The sequence below is a fragment of the Saccostrea cucullata genome, unplaced genomic scaffold (assembly GCF_032062105.1).
Source record: "Saccostrea cucullata isolate Sc308-1 unplaced genomic scaffold, CSIRO_AGI_Scuc_v1 ctg77, whole genome shotgun sequence".
Lineage (NCBI taxonomy): Eukaryota > Metazoa > Mollusca > Bivalvia > Ostreida > Ostreidae > Saccostrea > Saccostrea cuccullata.
In genome coordinates, this window is record NW_026929500.1 from 208089 (window position 1) to 229434 (window position 21346).

A 21346-nucleotide genomic window follows, 5' to 3' on the forward strand; every position below is an offset into this window, starting at 1 on the left:
ATGATATATTCTTGATTCTTTTTGCTAAATATATTTTATGTACGCTTTATCGAAAATTCAACATGGCAGCCCTGTGAGGACAACATGTGCTTGGTATTTTAAATTGCTGTATATTTTTAAAGATTGAGAGATGTCATATCAATCAACTTTATGAACTGTTATGAAATCAAACAGGTAAAAGGTTTTTAATAACTTTCACAACATTTTGTGACATTAAATGGTAATTTTATTTGTTTGAAAGAATCATTTGCATGTAACGAGGTCCAGTACAATCACTAGGTCCAGTGCAATCACTAGATTTAGCTACGTAGGTAGAATTACCTACGTAGCTTTATTTATCTACCTCAGGTAGCTTTATTTAGCTATTTCAATGTAACTTTTCAAAATTTTTCTTTTTATTAAGAAGAGACAGAAAATTGCAATTTACTGACTATTAATATTTATACCAGGGAGGTTTCAAAAAACAACCAAAAGCAGAGATAGTTAATACATTGCTGCGTTTGGATAATTTAGAGCAAAACATGTAATTCCATTGTTTGGTTAACTGTCCTCTCTCATGCCTGTGGTGAGGCATGGTTGAGTATGATTACTTCACATTGTGCTGAATAATTACCATCCCATTATCATGTTAACTGGAACTGGACTTCTTTGTCATTTCATTCAAGGAGTAACAATTCTAACTGTCATAATAGCCCCAAAACTTTCAGAACTTTGATTGCAATTGTGCAGAAAAAGACGTTTCTTCAAGAGGGATTTTTTCATGAATTATTTTCAGATGAGTTCAAAGTGAAAAATGATCACTGCATCAAAATGATATTTTCTGCACACCCTGAGAAAAATGCTTTTTGATAGAAATAAATTGATTTGGTAGCTAAATAAAGTTACCTCAGTTAGGTAAGTAAAGCTAAATAGGTTTATCAAGCTACATAGCTAAATCTAGTGATTGTACCAGACCTGATCACTGGATTTAGCTACGTAGGTAGAATTACCTACGTAGCTTTATTTACCTACCTCAGGTAGCTTTATTTAGGTATTTTAAGTGTAAATTTTCAAAAGTTTTCTTTTTATTAAAAAGAGACAAAAAATCGCAATTAAATGACTTTTGATATTTATACTAGGGAGGCTGAAAAAACAATCCAAAGCAGAGATAGTTTATACATTGCTGCGTTTGGACAATTTAGAGCAAAACATGCAATTCCATTGTTTGGTTAACTGTCCTCTCTATTGGGCACAGTGAGGCATGACTGAGTATGATTACTTCACATTGTGCTGAACGATTACCGACCTATTATCGTGTTAACACGAACTGGACTTCTTTGTCATTTCATTCAAGGAGTAACTGTTCTAACTGTCATACATAGCCCCAAAACTTTCAGAACTTTGATTGCAATTGCACAGAAAAAGAAAAGACACACATGAGTTGTTTTCAGATGAGATCAAAGTTAAATCATCAATATACTGCATCAAAAAATTTTCTGCACACCCTCAGAAAACTTTTTTATTGAAATAAAATGGTAGCTAAATAAAGCTACTTCAGGGAGAGAATGACGTAGCTAAACTATTGCTGTTAAATAATACATTCTACAGTAATAATAGTCATAATTCATCTGGAATATTTAATGTCACACTATATAATGTTTTTACTTGCTCATGCTTTTCTTTTGTAGATATGGGAGAATTTAGGGTACATAGAGTTCGATTTTTTGAGTATCAACCGAAGGCTATTCAGTCCATTGTTTATGGAAAAGAAGTAAATAAAGTTGCCTTTGTTAAAGTTGTTATTCTCTCTTTCAGTATAATTTTAAAGATTGAGACATGTCTTACCAAAGAAATTTATGAAATGTTATGAAATCAAATAGGTAAAGAATTTTTAATAAGCTTAACAACATTTTATGACATTTAATGGTGATTTTATTGGTTTTAAAAGAATCCTTTGCATGTAACCTCTGTTTGACAAGATATTAGTGGATATACTGTAAAAAATGACTTGATTAAGTGAAAGAAAACATAAAACATAATTTTTTTTCCCTTCTATCAAGCTGTGTTGTATCAAAAATAACTATATTGAGACTAATTTTTACAATACATATAATATCATGAAGGAGGTCAGGAATATCGTTTTTCTCTCTTATCAATCTCTAAGGCTATTCAGTCCATCTCTTTATGGAAAAGAAGTAAGATAAATTTTATTAGGTCCTAAATGATACATTGTTTTTATGCAAAATTCTCTCTTTTCATATAGGATTACAGACTTCTCTTTTCTTTATTTTTCTTTATGCTTGTAAAGGGACAAATTCATTCTAAAGAAAAAGTCAACAGAAAGTAAGAATTGTGTAAAAGCCTACAGATTTTTTTGTGTTATCTAATTGACCTAGATAAGATAAAGAATTTATTTATTTTGAATTATAATTTGGAATTTTATATATTTTAAAATGATTTACATATTTGGGTTTCCAGATCTGATGGCTGTATTGAAATATGGGATGTAGCCAATGACTGGTATCAAGAAAAGGTGGGCTTTTGAACCAATATCTATCTACTTGTTATGAATGTTTATAGAAATTTCAGTCTAGAAGTTTCTATGAATTAATGGAATTGAATAAATTATTTCACATTGTAGTGTTAGTAGATGTAAAAAAAAAAAATTAAAACCTTAAAACCTTAAAACCTTTGGTATCTTAATGAATGATTAAGCAATATACTGTATATTTTTTATTGTATCAGAATCCACTGTTTTATCATAATGTGAATTATTATTACATGTATTTACTTGTATGTATAAATAGATTATTCCAGGGAGTGAATCCAAGTCTATAGAGACCTTGTGCTGGCAAGGACAGAGACTTTACTCAGCAGGGCTAGATGGAGATGTAGTGGAATACGATCTCAAGAAACTGGAACCAAAGGTGTCAGACAAAACTTTCGCTGTTGTTGTTTGTAATTTTTTGTTCAGACAAAAATTATGCAATTTATTATGTATTTAAACATCTTCTACGTTTTCTTTCTGATTGCTGTGTTTTTAGGCCACAGCTTCTTGCAATGCTGGACCAGTCTGGTGTTTGACTACAGATTCAAATGGAAAATTTTTGGCTGTGAGAATCATTGTCACTTTGATACAAAAAAAAAAAAGAAAGCGACATATTTCTCAAAATTTTTTTTTTTTTTCACATCTTTAAAAAGTGTTTTACCACTTAACATTTATTTTATTTTCCGATTTAATTGATAGATAGTTCTTTGTTTTACTGTGATGTTTTCTTTACACTGTAGGCTGGTACAGAGGAGGGATGTGTTGTTTTGTTCGACACAGATTACAACTCCCTACAGTATTACAGATCTTTTGATAAACAGGAAGGTAAATCAAGATTTTTTTCTCTGCTGACTGTAGGATATTTTTATTTTCCAAAAATATACAAAGATATACATGCACGTGTACTTATGCTTCAGTTATGCTTCATTTCTGGGAAAGGTTATTTCTTTGTTTCTTATTAAAATGATCAGGGAAAAAAATCTTCATTTGTCAATTCTTGTTAGTGAAATAAAAACTTGAATGGAAATAAAAATAAGATATCTTCAATCAAGTTCATTGACTGAAATTGATTATTTTAAGATGGTTTCAAATACAAAAACATGTGTGCAGATTTTTTTTGATGTGTTATTCATGGCAGTCTTCATCTTTCCTTTGTAGGTCGGATCTTGTCCATTGCTTGGAACACGAGTCTGGAGGTGATTTTGACCGGAGGAGTGGACACTATGAGACTGTGGAGTGTGAAGTCAGGGCACGCTGTCCAGAGAATGACGCTGGGGAGGGTGGATAAAAACAAGGAAACCATTGTGTGGTGTGTGGCCATCCTCAGGTATGTTCACAGAAGATGAAAAGAGTTTGTCCCTGACAAAAAGACCACACTTGACAATGTGTATATAGACAATGTGTATGAGACCTAACAGCCACATTTAATGTCCATTCAAATCCATTTGCAATGTTTTAAGTTAGGAATATGGTGTGATGGTTTTCTTAATGTTGATTGCATTGCTGGATAGTTTTTTTGTAATTAAAGAATAAATATACCAGGAAGGTATACATGTTCTTTTTGTTTGAAAAAAAAAAATTGCTCCTACATAAACAATTTTAAAAACAGAACAAGCAGTAATTTAATGCTTTAGCTGTTTTAACCATTTTAACCAACACTACATTTTGAATATTGTTTTGTGTTTAGTGATATGACTTTAGTCAGTGGAGATTCCAGAGGTAGAACTATTTTCTGGAATGGCAAACAAGGGACACAGATAAAGGTACAATTTGCTGTGTCATACAGTAAAATCTCTATCTCGAACTGAATTGAACCAAGGAAAAACTTCGAGATATCCGATTTTTGGAGATATCTGGGGTATTAATCTTATAGAATAAGTGGTTGGCACTTCCAAATCTTTTCAACATATCCATGTTATTTGAGATATTGGTGTTCAAGATACAGAGGTTCAACTGTATTGCATATACAGTATCTACTCAGATTTATCATAGACTTTTCATTGCATATACACTGTAAATATTTAGTGCATCCTGTAGGCATTATTAGGGAAAAATTACAACCGGTACATGATAATTAGATTTATTAAAGTACAATCTGTTTCAATAATATGCATGTAAAAATGTAAAAAATGCTCCGTATGGATAATATTTGTTTATTATTTTCCTCTTTAGAGTTTTCAAAATCACCAAGCAGATGTATTGTGTTTAGCAGTTCATGAGGTACGGCACCTTATACTTGTTTTATATTGTTTATCTGTTGGGAAAAGAATAAATTTAATAGATATTAAATATTTGTCCATAAAATGTTTGATTTATTTTCTGTTGTTGAAATTTTAAATAACCTTTGAGAATCTATCAGTGTGGGTCATTATAGAGAAATGTAAAAAAAAAAAAAGTGATCTTTTTCAGTGCCATTGTTGTCCATTTTAAAACTTCTGACATGTAAAAGTTTTTTACATGTATATATGCATGCATGTTTCAGAATGAAAAACAAGTGTTCTCCTCAGGAGTGGATCCAAAAGTGGTGCAGTTTCAGTACACCACCACCAGTCAGGAGAGTGACTGGAACATGTGGGTCCGCACCACCGTGTGGTACCAGCACACCCATGACGTGAGGGCCCTGGCCATCACAGGGAGGGACATAGTGTCGGGGGGTAGGTACATGGATGTGTATTTAATCATTAGGATTGCAATGGAATGGACTTCCTTCCATAACTGATTAGTACTCTACTGTAACCATTTCACATTTTATTCAGATGAAAATGTTATTTGAATCTTGATATACGGTAGATTCCTAATTATTAATTTCATGAGAAGCATTAAACACTAAATTAAGTTACTCACTTTTATTTTTATGGTGCTAAATTCCATGTAAATTCTCCTGATCAATCGTTCATTTGCAAATAATTATTCTCATGATTTGATGTTAAAGAGCTATTTCGCGATAATAAGTACTGGCGAAAAATAAGGAATTTACAGTATGTGATGTTATGCTAATTTATAATTATAATTTTTTAGGAGTCGATACAACTCTCCAGCTGAATCGACTTGGGAAGGAGAAAAATAAACAAAAGATCAGAGCAATTGCTGAGGTAAATTAATTCTTGTGCAGTAAGAAAACTTGCATGTTTTTTTTCAATCTAGTTAATAATGAACTGTACTTGTATTTAACGAGGCCGAGTCTAATTATTTCTGCCCGAGGGATTTTGATAATTTTATCAAAATTAATTTTTACTCATATTTATTGTTTTAAGATCAAAAAAGCGAACGTTTACCGTCCCTGTTTCTTAGGGGGCCATCTCAAAAGTTGTCAAATTTTACTATTGGACCCTATGGAAATTTGATGGAAAAGCACCAAATTATCACATTTTTCCCATATTTTTGTATTTTTGCCCTATAGATTTCTTTTTCATTCAAGTACATGTAGATGAAAGTTATTGTGAAAAGTCACCAAATTGTGAATTTCAAAGAATGTTCACCATTTAGGCTGGTCTAGGAATTAATTACTAAGTTTATTTTTTTTATCAAAGTGCAATACCTCTAAAATTGCCATATTACGGTATAAATACATATGGTAGCAGATGAGTTATTGGCGCATATGTTTTTTTCGGTAAAAAACATCTTCGCTAGCCAAGGGTTTCTGATACGCTATTCTCCTCATGAACCCTTGGCATACGGTGAAGTCAAAAGACGGGATTATTCTCATCACGTGATCTTGAATCTATCAGGTACGCACAGATTGCGTCATCGACAGAAATAAAGACACATGGTTAAAAAAATTGAATCAAAGTTTTTTTTCAAGAATAATTAAGAGGCAATAATTGAGTTATGTTCATTTATTAACTACAGTACAAATCTGAAGCTTCAATATAGGTTCTTTATCACATATTCAGAAGATATAGGATGACACCATAGCTATTCATAGAATTGCATGTCATCTTACGGATCGTTGTTTACTTGCGTTTTTCATTTCCGAGATTAAAGAGTCAAGAAGTATCCCGAATGCAAATATCGTCATTTACAAAAAACAATTGCTGATTGGTCGAACGGGTGTACTGAATCCCAATCAGAACTCGAGAAAAAAAACCCAGCTTCTATCAACACCGTATGTCAAGGGTGTATGAGGAGAGTAGCGTATGAGAAACCCTTGGCTAGTGAAAATTGGTAAAAAATAGCAATTTTAAGATTGCTAGTATGTTTCTTTGGATTCTCTCGAACATACAAGCGAGTCATGTGTCATTCTTCTGCGTCATGCTTTGCTTACAAAATCCAAAAATGTTGACGTCGTTAGGGTCATTTCAGCGTGTTTTTTTTCCCCTAATTGTCGTAAAATTACATTTTCAAACCAGTAGTAGTTAAGATAATGTTAATTTTGTATTAAAAACAAAATATTTGGCAAAGGTGTACTGCCGCACAAATGTCTTCATGAAATTAAAAAGCTGCGCAAAGTCATGCACACTTGAATTAGACTCGGCCTCGTTAAATATTTTTGAATGTTTTAACAGTAATTTATCTTCTTCCATTGACTGGACTTTAAACACTGTTACATATTAATATTTTAACATACAATTTTTGACAGCATCAGTTGGTGAGTGTGGCCAAAGACAGAAACGCCCTCCTGCTACAGTACCCAGATTATCTGGAGCTTTGGAGGCTGGGAAACACTAGGAAAACTTCAGGTAAAGAATGCATAGTGCATGGCAGTCATTAACACTGGATTTACAGATGTATTTTGTTTAGAGCTTCAATGTTTCTTTCATTGACATTGAAGAGATAACGTTAAGGTTTAATGTCCCTTCATGTTACATTTTATTCTTAGTGGTTTTTCAAAAGAAATGTTATTTATACATGTATTTTCAAAACATGCAATTCCAATATACATTGCTCCTTTCAATCACATGGGAGCTGAAATTTTTGCAGTACACAAATTTTGATTGAGTGAACACAGAACACTTCTAAAACTGAAATAAAAAAAATTCTACAAGGTAATTAGTGCATCTTAGATTTATTATAATGTTAGAAATAGCATAATATATGTTAGTGCAGGTTAGAATACCAGGTTTATTGAAAACTGTTATACAGTACTGTAAAGGCATTGAATGATGTTGGTTGTAGATAAAGATGGTGAAATGCTGCCAGAGGAAGTGTCCCCTCAGAAACTGATCCAGCTGAAAACTAAAGATGGACAGCATATCATTTGTAGTGCAATAAGTTCTAGGGCTAACTGGATGTCATACTCTGACATTGATGGAGTCAAACTCTTTAAAACAGAGATGGTAAATACTCAATCAGTTGTTTTTTAAGACCTTTGATGATGTCTAATCTTGGTATTATCTAACAAAACATAAGCTTTATCACTGTTATACCGTATAACAGGTATTTTTTACCTGCTGCTAATTTTTACTAATTTTTACGAGTTTTATAAATCTGTAAAATTTAAATGCGTAAAATTTTACAGAAGTAAAAAGCGCCTCACCTAAATTTTGAACATTGTATTATGAGAGTATATCAATGCTATCATTACCATTTAGCCAAGTACCTGGAGGCTACAGGATTAGCACTGACACTCGTTGCTATTTTGGGGAACTTTTTAATTGATTATCGAGTAGGATCAAACAAGTAAATCTTAATTAATGCACAAATTATACAAACACCGTTAATTACCTGGTTCCTCTTAGGGGACGCATAATTTCTGATAATGACTTAATTATTACAGACTGAAGTATTCAAATTATATTCGTTTTTCAAGACGTTGACCCTTTCTTCTTTTTGTTTGCTTCCAGTAAAAACTTCGACATTTTGATACATCGTAATCCATGTCCCCTGTAATTCAGTCGACTTAATCATGATAGCTTGAGTTGCCTCTCTTCGTTTTCATTAAAATGAAGATGGCCACGTGGTGCGCAACAATAATGATGCGTAGACATGTGTATTAATTGAAAAAGGAATAAATTGAGGGCATGTGATATATAAAGGTATTTAGATGAATAAACATATCATCATTTAATGAATCGACTCTCGTTACCATGGGAATAATTCTTGGGTTTTCCAGACATATTTAATACACGTATATGTATGTTAACGCATTCAAAGCACTAAAACATTGATCTGGAACCTCTGATGATTTTAATTTTTACGGACATGCTCAATTAGTAAAAATTTAACGCATAAAAAATAAAATCACCCTATTTCAACAGAAATTCGTAAAAATTTACAACAGTAAAAATTACCCGTTATACGGTACTTTATACTTGGATAAACTTTTTAGAGAGGAAAACATCTTGCTATTGCATGTTTATTAATGGAAGGTTTGAATCTATTTGAAATATTTTGTGTTTCAAGAAACAATTTTTTTTTTCGTAGGATGACTCTGAGTCCATCAGTCCAGCTGTCAGTATGAAGAAGATAAAGAAATCCCTTCCAGCTTACTCTGCTCATCGTCTCATGTTCACATCGAATGAACAGTTTTTAATCATAGCCACATCATGTCAAAAAATTGTAGTTATTTCCCTCGAAGAAGATTCAGTGTCCTTGTACCACAGCTGGGAAGATTTCACAGGTCAGAATTTTAAAAAAATTCTATGTATGAAACATTAAAATTAGTCATTGCACATGTCACATTTTAATTGAAGGATTAATTTACAGTGCTATATTTGTAATGTTTTTTTGACTTGGAGTAAAGAATGTTTGAGCTCTCTGACTAAATCTGTTTCTCTAAACAACCAATATCTAAGAACCTCTGCATGATCCCTCTGTGTGTTACTTACATTATCAGAGGAGTCTATACATCTACTGAGTGTGAGTCCAGACAGTAAGCTAGTGGCAGTGGCAGATCTGTCCTACAAAGTATCAGTGATAGGGCTGAAGTCCAAGGAGGTAAGATATCATAAAATTCAGTTTTTTGAAAGAAAATTTGCTCAGCTTTGGGGCTATTCTATCATGAAAATCAGTAAAAATTACACTGTTTATTAAGTTCATCTCTAGAAAAATTGTCTAGAAATAAAAAAAAATGCATTCCAATATTCTTGATAAATTCAGGAATTTACTTATAAATAACAGGTTGAATGCCAGTTACCCAGTTACAGGTCAACAGTAACAGCTATGACCTTTACATCAGACAGTGGGAAACTGATCACAGCACATGCTGACCAAAAGGTAGAGAAACCCAGGATACAGTACATAATTCTTATATTATTGTGTTCTTTGTACTTGCAGTGGTTTTCTTCTGTCTTCAATTATTGCATCCAAATAGTGTTTAGCTATAATGCTTATTCTCTCAACTTGTATAAACTCAAAATTTTAATAACTTGTCATAAACTACTGAATACCATAATCATGGCCTTTTTACTGAGAAGATTTTCGCATTTTTAGCTCTACTGGTCAGAGACCAGAAGAGCTTATGCGATAGTAATGCGTCCGTCGTCCGTCCGTCTGTCTGTCTGTCCGTCTGTCTGTCTGTCTGTCTGTCTGTAAACAATTTTTCAAAATGCTACTCCTCCTACAGTTTTGGTCCGATTTCAATATAACTTGGCACACAAGTAGACTACACTAAGATACATAATTCTGTGCATCGGTTTTTGATTTCGATGAACAGTGTTGCCGTGGTTACTAAAAATAGAAATTTCTGTCAAATTCTTTCAAAATGCTACTCCTCCTACAGTTTTGGTCTGATTTCAATATAACTTGGCAAACAAGTAGACTACACTAAGATACATAATTCTGTGCATCGGTTTTTGATTTCGATGAACGGTGTTGCCGTGGTTACTAAAAATAGAAATTTCTGTGAAATTCTTTCAAAATGCTACTCCTCCTACAATTTTGGTCAAATTTCAGTATAACTTGGCACAAAAGTAGACTACACTAAGATACATAATTCTGTGCATCGGTTTTTGATTTCGATAAACGGTGTTGCCGTGGTTACTAAAAATAGAAATTTCTGTGAAATTCTTTCAAAATGCTACTCCTCCTACAGTTTTGGTCTGATTTTGATATAACTTGGCAAACAAGTAGAGTACACTAAGATACATAATTCTGTGCATCGGTTTTTTATTGCAATGAACGGTGTTGCCATGGTTACTAAAAATAGAAATTTCTGTGAAATTCTTTCAAAATGCTACTCCTGCAGTTTTGGTCCGATTTCAGTATAACTTGGCACACAAGTAGACTATACTAAGATACATAATTCTGTATATTGGTTTTTATTTTGATGAGTGGCAAGGATCATATTTCTATTTATTGCTGATTTAAAGTCTCAAGTCCCAACTGCTACTTTTCTCTTCCTTTGTTTTAAGTATAAACCAGTAGAGCTACAGTCTCGACAGAGACTTCTGGTTACTCTAAATTCCCATGTAAATCTTTGATTTTGTAGTCTACACCTTGATTCAAGTCATTTTTCAAACCTCAAGATCATTGCTGGGGGATTAGTGATATTGCTTAAAACCTAAAAACTGGGACAAGAATTATTACCCTTTCTAATATTTGCTTCATTTTCTGTACAGATTTATGAATTTGACATAGAAAAGAGGGAATACAGTGACTGGTGTCGGAAAGTGTGTAACAGTTTCCCAAACGCCTGGATGCGGCGACACCAGAAGATCTTCTGTATATCTACGTCGCCGCGATACCCTGATAAGATATTCTTCTGTGACCTGGACAAGTTCTTCATCCTAGATAAAACTCAGGTAAATGCAATTCTAATATTTTACCCATGCAGTGTACATGTATTTCACATTTCTGTTTACTCTTGTCTGTTTAATATATGAGGATGAAGTTATAGCTAAATTGTGAAGAATGGATTATATCCTTTTAAAAAACAAATTAAAAATGCAAAATTGTTTTTTTATTGCAGCCATTCCCAGACAGAAAAGCCAAACCTTTTGACCTGGTGGCCAGACCAAATTCTTCAAAAGTGACAGCCTTTCATGTTTGTACAAGATTCCGTGTAAGTGTTTTTTCTGATGCTGACAATATCTTATACTGTATTCATGACTGTAAATAACTTCCTGTTGGTATTCTAAAATTTCTGATGTGTTTACAGTACCTAATTCATATGGACTTTGTCAAAGACGATTGGGTTGTGATGGTGGAACGGACTAAACTAGCCCTGATGGAATCACTTCCAATGGCTCTTCAACAGAAAAAATTTGGAACTTAAAAGGAGTTCCAATAATAAATTGTCAAATTGTGTTCTATCAGCAAGAGAACCTAGAACCAATGAAAAAATATGATATAATGCATGTTGGCAATTTCTTGTTAAAATTTATGCAAGCAGTCATTGGTACATCTAGTGTGGACTATGATAGATGTCTTATAAAAACTTCTGTCACATGTAGTGAATCATTGTGAGAAATCACAGACAGCACCAAGATTGTCTTCTGTAAGACAGAAACTGTAATGAGGGATTTAGGCCTGATAGGTCAATTGTTTGTTTGAATTTCTCATGTGTATGTTCTTAAAGACTGCATGCAGTCTTTGTTGTTATGGATCTGTGTTTTACATATTATGTTATGTAGAGCCGATCAATAAAAAAATTATTATAAATATGATTTAGTTTTAATCAGTCTTTGGAAAGTCGTGTTCCATCAAATTGTATCAAATGAAGAATACCCTTTGTACTCAACAAGCAAAACATATTTAATACGTTCTTTAATGTAAATATTCAACATAAAAGTGGTTCGTCTCTCTGTTTATTGTATAAAACTAAGGAATAATGATTATAATTTTCCAAAAGAAATCTAATTAATATCAAATGCTTGAAATTTTACAATACTTTTTAAATCAATATTTGATATTGCTGCATATCTGTTCCTCTCTGGTCGTTAAAAAAAATTGGGATGGATGACCATGGTCCATCAATTTTTTTTTGCTACAGTTCTGCAGCTTTGACAGAAATGGTCATTTTTGCTTGGAAAATTTATAAAGTTTAAAAACAATAGCCATTTTTCTCAGTGAGAGTTATCTCTCTTATCAGAGGGACAATGAACCTTAACCATATATGCTCTTTTAATTTCTGTTTTTATACTATATTCTTATCTATTCTGACTTTCACGTATTGGGACTTGTTAGGTTTGTTTTTAAGGTTCGTTGATACATTGGTAAGAGAGATAACTCCTTATGACATTTACATCTTTTATTCGTTCATGAATTTAATTGTCATTTTGAAATGTTTTTTTTGTCAAATTTTGCCCTGCAAGCTATGCCAAAGTTGTTTGTATTTCACTTTAATAAGTAATACATTTCTAATATTTTGGAAAATCATATGAGTTAAAGCAATTAAACATTTTTTATGCGTTACGGGTATAAGTCCTGTGGCACAGAAGTGGTTAAAGGAATCACTCTCTTGTTTGTTGTGTATGCCCAGAGCAATCAACGACAGTACAAGTATTTTACTATTATAAATGTAGGTTTGTTGTAATATTGGTATATTTTACAAAAATTCTATTTCCAAATTTTAAATACACCAATTAGATACAGACTTGGGAGTGTTTGCCATGATATTCCATATGTCCTTTTTTTCATATTAATGAATTGATGAATTCTGAATTCTGAAAGGTTGGACAAAAATATTTCAGTTTCACCTTTTTACTGCGTATATTATATGTGTGAGAGTCATAAATTGGGTCAAAATATTAGTAAAGTAAGTCTTATTGCAAAGAATGTAGATAACAGAGATAGTATACGCCATGATTGCACGGGGGACATTTTTCGTTTTATTCTTTTTTCTCCTCTTCAGTATTCCAAAGGGAGGACACTGTGAAATGACAGCGAGTGAAGTGCATGAAGAAGTTCTTGAGCTTCGGCAGCTCATAAGCAAGCTGAGCAGAACTGTTCACGCTCAGAATAATCGAATTACCTATCTCCAAAACGCTTTCCGAAAACAGAGACTGGATTGTCAAAGGACTCTTTATACCCAAGAGACAGAAGTTTTTGATTCTAGTGTTGTAAGCAATAATCTCTCTCCAACGCATGCGAACATTTCGTCTTCTAGTAACGTGAATGGTGTGCAAGGAATCAAGCCCAAAGAAAATCGCCCAATGGTTGAAAGTGCGCAGCCTGTTGCAGCTCGTCCTTCTGTTATTCGAAAGGGTAAATGATTTACTAAATGTTTTAGGAACTGCCTTTTAGTTTAAAAGTCTTGAAAAATCTGCTAATTGCAAATGAACTTTATTTTTTGGAGATACAAAAACAGAGATATACCGGTATAATATACTTCCCACTTAAGAACGAGAGTCTCACACATTAAGTTTCCTCCAATCATCAATCTTTGAGAGCATGGTGAACTTTTTCAGTTCCTTATATACCAATGCAGCCACGTAGCATCGTTTTTAAAATGGGGGCATTCCAGAGAATTTTGTGTTGGCTATACTTGTACCGTTTTTGAAAAAGTTGACAAGGAACTAACATGTAAAAAAAAAAAAAAAAAAAAAATTCCTATTTCTTCGGAAATGATACAAATCCATTCAATTTTCAATGCCAACTTATTTCACGTACCCATTTTTTTTTTCAGTTTTTTTTGATATCAATTTTGTAGTATAAAGTTCGGGGGGGGGGGGCTTTAAAAAAAAAGGCCATAAAACAATGAACATTTCCAATAGTAAAAGTAATGTTGTGGAAAAAAGTAGGGAGAGGGAGTTCCTACTTGCCTGCAATGAGTTGAGGCCCCTTAGCATTGGCTGTATTAAAATACAATTTTTTTTTTCTTACATTACAACTAAAATTTTTCATGAATGTCCTCGAGTATTTGGTCCCCCCCCCCCCACTTCCACCCTTTCCTGTTTTAAATTTTTGAATCAAACGGACGGCAATGTCATTAGCTGCATATTTACAAATTTGTTACTTAATTACTGCAATCCTTTATAAAAAAAAAAATTACAAGTAGAAGCGCAAACTACATGTATTCCAGTTTTAAATAGTTTTAGATTGATTGGAAAAGCAACCTTTATCAATTCAAAATGGAAATTCATTTCAAATGGAGGATCTTCTGGGTTTTAATAAATTGTTAAATATGATTTATTTCACTTTTGTCAAACATACGATCATCCAGTCATGCTACACCAGTAAAAAAAAAATCAACATATTATTATATATTTTTTAATTAAACAAAAGTACTGTGAGCACAATTTGACCAATGTTTGATAATAATGTAAGTGTAATGGGTAATCTTGTGTCAAGAGGCCTCTTAATTCTTTTCATATTTTAAAACGTGTTTGATTTTTTTTTCTTTAGAGCGACTTTTGATTCCGATAACTCAGGAACCTTTTCCTACAGCTCCAGCACACAAGACGATAGCATTCTATGCTTATTTCTCCTCGGATGTCTCACACACCGGGCAGGGACAAATTCTAAAATTCGATGTTGTCAAAACCAACGCTGGAAACGCGTACCATAGAAGCTCAGGTGTTTTCATCGCCCCTGAGTCGGGATATTATGCTTTCAGCTGGACCAGTAGGATAAAGCATTATGGGGGCACAGGAGAAGACCATGCTTTGGAACTGGTTGTTAATAGTGCTGTCTACGGTAGTATTTACATGAAGTCTCTTACTGGAGAAGATGGGCAGGCGACGGGTTTAGCCATTGCGCATGTCAACCAGGGTGATGACGTTTATATTCAAACACACTCCCGAGATCCTGGTTCTGGTGCAATTCGTAGTGATTTGTATGGAAGGTCATCATTCTCCGGTTGGAAGTTGTACTGAAACACAGCTGTATGACAAAACATGACCAAAAAACAATTTCTTATGTTGGTATTTTTTCTATTTATTGAAATTTCAAGTTCTCTTCCAAAATGTTTTAGTACAAAGCAGTAAAGCTACAGTCTCATCAAGGACTTCTGGTTCTACTATTTTATCAATAATTCATTTCATGACATCGATACTTATTTTACTATAATATATTACACATGTAATTATCACTAAAAGTAACCAGAGAATTAAATGCACCTTTAAAGGTTTAATAACTTATATGACACTTATTTAACTAAATCTGGCATATTCTCTACCCAACGACCAAAACAATTTAACTTTATTCAAGTCCTATATCATAATCACCCTTTCCGCTTTTTATACTATGGTAAAATTTAAGGTGGTTTTCCTCAGACGTCAGACATTTTTTAACTGCTGGGACGTCCACCATTCTCTTTATATATGCCATCAAATTGGGTTTTTATTCAAACAGATTATTGACAAGCTTTTCCTATATCGTAATCAGGGCCATACCTTTCCACTTTTTATTAAAGCACACGAATGAAATAGAAAACTGTAAAAATGATTCAAACTGTAATATTTTCATAACAATCCTAATTCTTTCAGGATATTTTTTAACTGCTTAAAATCAAGTGCAGGACATCCACTGATAATATATATATATATATATATATATATATATATATATATATATATATATATATATATATATATATATATATATATATATAATTATATATATATTAATTTAATGCTTGATTGACCAAAGCTTTTCCAAATGGACTAAATTAAGATGAAATAGTAATTTACTAATTATTTATAGTGATGTAGCATCGTTTTTGAAAGTGTGTGTGTGTGGGGGGGGGGGATCGGCTTTTCAATGAACATTTTCAGTAGTAAAAAGTTATCTCTGGAAAATAGGGGTGGGTGTGGCCCTCCTGTTGCAAGGTCCCTGAAAAAAAGAGAAACTTTGTGAAACTTTCATGGTAAACTTTTATATTTTAAAATAACTTAGATGTAATAAAAATGATTACAATATTTTGAATTTTTTGATAAACATAAAACACATTCAGCAGCTTTTATTTTAATTCTTTCACGATATTTATATCTAAATGCAAAAATAAATAATTTTATTTTAAATGTTGATGCGCTAGTTTTAAAATCAGAAGTCCAGTGCCATTTGAGCATCGACTATGGGCGATGCTGATAATATATATTTAATGCTATGTGGCGATGAAGCGATGGCGCATTATCGACCCAAAGCTCGACGGTGTGATGATGCGATATTGGCCCTATCCGGATTCTGTGCCAAGTACATGTACGGTGCCAGCAAAACAATCACATTGACCTCTATGCCAACCGGTATAGTAGCAAAACAGCTTAGCAGTTCTGGGTAATCTTTTCAAGGATGATTTATCAATTTTTTCTGATGATTTTATTTTCTCATTCTTTAAGGTATTCCATCGCCTTACCTCCAAAAAATTTCCCCCTCTTTTCCAATTCTTTGTCAAATTCCGACAGTAATTTGCCGAGAGCCTCGGCCGTCGCTGGAAAGCTGTCCGGTGTTCCGAAGTAGAATTTATAATATTGCGTAGTCACCTAAAATTAGAAATGTTTAAAAAATGATTCAAATGCATGTTCTACTTATGTACAATTTCCAAAACGATGTAAATTATTGACAAACAAGTTGATGAATCAAGGATATCAGCAGTCTTGTTAAAAGTCATTAATTTGTAAGTTCTATGGTCGATACAATGAACTTCTCAGAAAGGTCTAATTTAAAGTAGAAATTTTTATCCCGAAAAAGCATTTTTAGATACCAATGTTTACTAACATGATATGAAATTAGAAGTAATTTATGGAGCTTTGCAAAGAATCTTGAAGCACATTGAGAGGTATATAATGAAAATTGTTGCATGAAAATATTTAATTTTCAAGCTTCATTTAAAGACTTCTTGAATTAAATTATAAATTAAAGAGTTGTTTTGGCTACTAATCAAATGTTGACGTTTTTCATACTGAATTTAGTCCATTATTATTTCCCCCGCTTGAAAAGTGGGAGGGTATAAAGTAATCGGGATGTCCGTTCGTCCGTCTAGCTGTACGTCTGTCCGTCCGAATGTCTGTTACGCTTTTGAGTACCCATCTCTTATCCACAACTCCTCTCATACCACTAAATTTGATGAGACTTTCACAGATTCTTTATTACATACTAGTATTGCCATTGTGCACCTTCTATTTTACTTTTTGATCCGACACATATTTTGGGTTTCCCATAGCAAAACATGGACACTGCCATTTCTACGCATATGGGAGGCGGGGGCATCATTTAGTGAGCTCATTTCTCACAGTACCTTTAGTTTATACACTGAATTGACGACGGATTTTTCCCGTTATTTCGTGAAAGTAGCACACGGCCGGGTGTGACCGGTCGGCAGGGTATGTTCATTCCTCCATGGCACCTGATCCCACCTCTAATGTTTTTCCGTGTTTGCTCTGTTCCCATTTTGTATTATTTTATGGGCTTTTAATCTTGAATAATGATCGTTATCTCCATATGTTTCACAATCAATATAAAAAAAAAAAATAAAAGTCCGATAGATTTTACGCATCATCTGATTAACTCTTTTTCTCTAGCAATAAATATTTTCTTTATATTATCACCTTCATTAAAAATAATGGTAAATACGAAAAATAAAAAAAAGCTTGTGCACAGAAGCCTCGTTTTTCCATATCTTTTTTGACCTTTTCTTCTTTACAAGCTATTACACATTTTTTAATTTGTGATAAAAGAACAACTTAGGAAAAAGGAAGAATATGATCCAAGGGAATAAATAAATTCTAAGAGAGTTGGTCCTGTCCATAAATATCCGTCTCACTGCACTTATTTAACTTTTATATACCATTATATACCTGTCCATAATAAGAAAGTAACATTCTATCCCTAGCTTGTTGGTACGGGTCATCAGGGGTCAGCTTGTCGTTTGGATACACCTGGTCAAGGTAATCACAACAAATGTCCGACTCGTAAATAATCTTTCCGTCCTTCTCCAGCGCGGGAACCTTTCCCATGGGGTTGACCTTTTCCAAGTACCATTCAGGCTTTTTGCTCAGGTTAATATTGACCACTTCATGTCTGAAGAAAATATTGCATGCCGGTATAAGCAAAACCAATTTTTAGCATATTATTTTTTATGAGAGAGAGAGAGAGAGAGAGAGAGAGAGAGAGAGAGGAAATTCAACAATTTGTATTAACAAGATTTGGCAAAAATACATTTTACTTGTAGAAAATCAAGCTGAAATCCCATTTTCCTACCACAAAGTAAACATGACCGCCTCCACAAAATGTGACATCGTCGTGGATTTTTTTTTTTACAGTTTACAATTCATATAAATAATTGTGCGAAAGCCTATTAGACTCAAAGCGTGTTTGACAGTATACATGTGTATTAAAATTGAGAGTGAAATCATGGTTATAAAAACTCATAAAGTAAAAAAAAATAAATCTTTTTGCTCAGGCCCTCGATGCACTTTTTAATCTTTCCGTTATTACCTATTTTCGCGTCATAACACCCATTCACTTGATTCGCTCTTTATATCGCCATTTTTCTAAGCACCGTAACACTTTTCCAAAAAAAAAAATTCTTCTTGAATAGTTTGTCCCTTTGCCATGTTCTAAATTTTGAATTCAACTAATGGGAGTAAATTACACGTATTCCCGAAATACGACTCAAAATTTAGAACATAACACCTGGTAGCTACTAGGCTTGTGAATGATTACACCTTTTTCTGTGCACCCAGTAGTTCATGACTCACTGTATGTTCTTGTGGGCAAGTACCAGTCTGGCTCTTTGGGCGTATGGACAGAGACGCATGCTGTACAGTCGGAGAGTCCCAGGCTTTAGTGGCGGAAATTCCGAACCTGTCTTTAAGAAATAGCTTCATATTAATTCAAAAATTTCCTTTTATCATGTATTTTAATATTAGAGTACGGTTATATTTTTTTCTCACTTTTTCGCTTTCCTTGTCCCGAAAATGTAAAGGGTGATATCGATTTTTCTTTTCTACGATGGAATTTATACAAAATACAATTTCAAAAAAGACAACTTTTCTGGAAATAAAAAAAAATTGACAAGGGGAAAAAAGCTAGGGGGGGGGGGGGTCCACGCTCAAAAATCCTATTTCTCTGGGTGAAGTGGGGCTAGATTCAAACTTCCATTAACAACCAAATTTTATTAATGTTACCAAATTACTATGATTAAAATATTTACAAAAAATGAAAGAGGGGTAAGCCTTTCATTGTATATTTTCAATTCCAAATGATTTGTTTGGGGAAAAAAGTGTGACCCCCCCTTTCCCTATCGATACTATATGTGCCTGCACTGCTCGATATATTAGTGTTACATGTGCTGTATACTAGTATATCTCGCATCAGTCAGACCCTTGAGATGCAATTCATTTTTATTACAGTACATATATTTGAGGGTGGGTGGGGGATATCCAAACAGTCTAGGAAAATGAATCGGCTTTATAATTGAGAGGGAACAAATTCTATTCCATTACAAGACTATAAAGGGTAGGCGGCTTTCAGCCCACCCCCTCCAAGTTATATAAAATGTAGAAAATCCGATGGTTTATTTTAGTTAAATCTGTCATTTGATCGTTGGTTAGCAACACCCCATACTGCAATGCATCAGCAAAAATGGCTTAAGTTACTTATACATACAAACAGATCTCTTACAATCATATCACTTAAAAATAATGCGAAGATAAAAGAGAAGGCATGTTGTATATAGTCAAAGGAACCGGTAACATGATATATTTGATTTTACGTAATCACTAATCTTAGCTTGCCAAGTGTCCAATTCGTTTACCCTACTGGGTACTATTGTAATCACAAGATATATATATATATACAAAAACGAATCTTCATATACAATAAGAATAACGTAAAATCAAATATAGCATGTTACAGGCCTCTGTGGTTGTAGATGCATCTAAAATGCCGTAAGAATGTACGTGATATACTAGTATATTTTTGACGTTCTAATTCCCCGATAGCAATGTACACCAAACCAGTAGAGAATCAAAAATTAGAACATGACAAAAGGGCTAGTATAACAGAACACATTATATAAACAAATCAAGTCTTAAGAAATCCTGTCCAAGCAATTAAAACTATAAATGTGGTTTACTTGCCTGTTACAAAAGCTTTCTGAGATGCTATCGACATTTTCTGATGCGTCTGTGAGATCCAGTGAATATGTCTTCTTCCTACAGAGAAAACCCAATATAATGATTAGATGTAACGATAATGCAGAAGGCAAGCTGTCCACCTTGTGTTATATTTTGTCGATGGCCCATCTGTGGTTACTGAACTATGCAGTGAATTTAAATTTTCACCAGTTTAGGGCGCGGATCTAATGTGGAATTTATCCCTGTCGTATTTAGTTGATTTCGATAAGGCGCGATTCGGCCGGGTACCTGTAAAGTGCGAAACGGACAAATGAATTGAACGAAATAATTATTTTCTTCGAAATCTTGATTTGATATATTTTTAGATAACGAAAGAAACCTACCTTATATATATATAATATGATAAAATCAAAACGAAATTTGTAACGAAACAAAATTTTTCAGAATTTTTTTCAAATCAAGCTATATACATGTAGTTACATGCTGTTTATATAATGTGTAACTGCATATGGTCTATTATATATATATATATTTATATAGTTCAAGCACCACAGGCAATTGTTTCGCTTCAAGCTCATACACAGGCGTCGGAAGGAAATTGAAAGTGTGTGTGTGGGGGGGGGGGGCTTTACCAGAAATTTAAAGGTCAACCCTAATTTTTAATGCCTATATAATAAACATCTTTGCAAAAAAAAGTCCTAACGCCCCCTCCCCCCGCTTCCGACGCCTTTGTTATATTTTGTCAATATCTTACTGACTAATTTACCTACTTAAAAATGACATCGTTCGCTTCGAGTGACTTTTTTCTTGTCTGTTAAATCGTTTTAGACTTCTCTGGTCGAGCCTCTTTATTGCAAACCACTCATTTTTTTCTCGAAAATTACCCGACAAAAATATGACCGTATGTTTGTAGAAAGGATAC

General features: G+C 33.3%; 3 protein-coding genes across 3 annotated transcripts; 2 read left to right on the forward strand and 1 right to left on the reverse strand.

Moving 5' to 3' along the window:
- The first annotated feature begins 34 nt into the window (after positions 1-34).
- LOC134281040 (U3 small nucleolar RNA-associated protein 4 homolog) lies at positions 35-12072 on the forward strand. The gene is made up of 19 exons (XM_062763502.1): positions 35-174; positions 1668-1764; positions 2449-2512; positions 2787-2906; positions 3024-3092; positions 3268-3352; positions 3686-3854; positions 4215-4290; positions 4700-4747; positions 5010-5181; positions 5546-5619; positions 7107-7206; positions 7643-7803; positions 8891-9086; positions 9303-9403; positions 9587-9682; positions 11026-11208; positions 11376-11468; positions 11565-12072. Exons 2-19 carry the CDS (start codon positions 1670-1672, stop codon positions 11679-11681), a joined length of 2019 nt encoding a protein of 672 aa, XP_062619486.1. The 5' UTR covers positions 35-174; positions 1668-1669; the 3' UTR covers positions 11682-12072.
- Positions 12073-13134: 1062 nt separating this feature from the next.
- Positions 13135-15324, forward strand: LOC134281016 (uncharacterized). The gene is made up of 2 exons (XM_062763472.1): positions 13135-13612; positions 14753-15324. Exons 1-2 carry the CDS (start codon positions 13210-13212, stop codon positions 15220-15222), a joined length of 873 nt encoding a protein of 290 aa, XP_062619456.1. The 5' UTR covers positions 13135-13209; the 3' UTR covers positions 15223-15324.
- On the reverse strand, positions 15259-20527 carry LOC134281027 (glutathione S-transferase omega-1-like). The gene is made up of 5 exons (XM_062763483.1): positions 20428-20527; positions 19045-19150; positions 18142-18364; positions 16681-16827; positions 15259-15688 (listed from the first exon to the last, which is right to left on the reverse strand). Exons 1-5 carry the CDS (start codon positions 20459-20461, stop codon positions 15548-15550), a joined length of 651 nt encoding a protein of 216 aa, XP_062619467.1. The 5' UTR covers positions 20462-20527; the 3' UTR covers positions 15259-15547.
- Between the last annotated feature and the right edge of the window lie 819 nt (positions 20528-21346).

What these genes read in the sequence shown, in the direction of transcription:
- LOC134281027 (XM_062763483.1), bottom strand. Translation starts at nt 20,461, where the DNA reads ATGTCGATAGCATCTCAGAAAGCTTTTGTAACAG. An exon ending in TCAGAAAGCTTTTGTAACAG is followed by an intron (nt 19,151 to 20,427) that starts GCAAGTAAACCA and finishes TCTTAAAGACAG; the next exon opens with GTTCGGAATTTCCGCCACTA. An exon ending in GTAAGGCGATGGAATACCTT is followed by an intron (nt 15,689 to 16,680) that starts AAAGAATGAGAA and finishes CTGTTTGAATAA; the next exon opens with AAACCCAATTTGATGGCATA.
- LOC134281016 (XM_062763472.1), top strand. Translation starts at nt 13,210, where the DNA reads ATGATTGCACGGGGGACATTTTTCGTTTTATTCTTTTTTCTCCTCTTC. An exon ending in TCCTTCTGTTATTCGAAAGG is followed by an intron (nt 13,613 to 14,752) that starts GTAAATGATTTA and finishes TTTTTTCTTTAG; the next exon opens with AGCGACTTTTGATTCCGATA.
- LOC134281040 (XM_062763502.1), top strand. Translation starts at nt 1,670, where the DNA reads ATGGGAGAATTTAGGGTACATAGAGTTCGATTTTTTGAGTATCAACCG. An exon ending in TGTGTTTAGCAGTTCATGAG is followed by an intron (nt 4,748 to 5,009) that starts GTACGGCACCTT and finishes TGCATGTTTCAG; the next exon opens with AATGAAAAACAAGTGTTCTC. An exon ending in ATGTTTGTACAAGATTCCGT is followed by an intron (nt 11,469 to 11,564) that starts GTAAGTGTTTTT and finishes ATGTGTTTACAG; the next exon opens with TACCTAATTCATATGGACTT.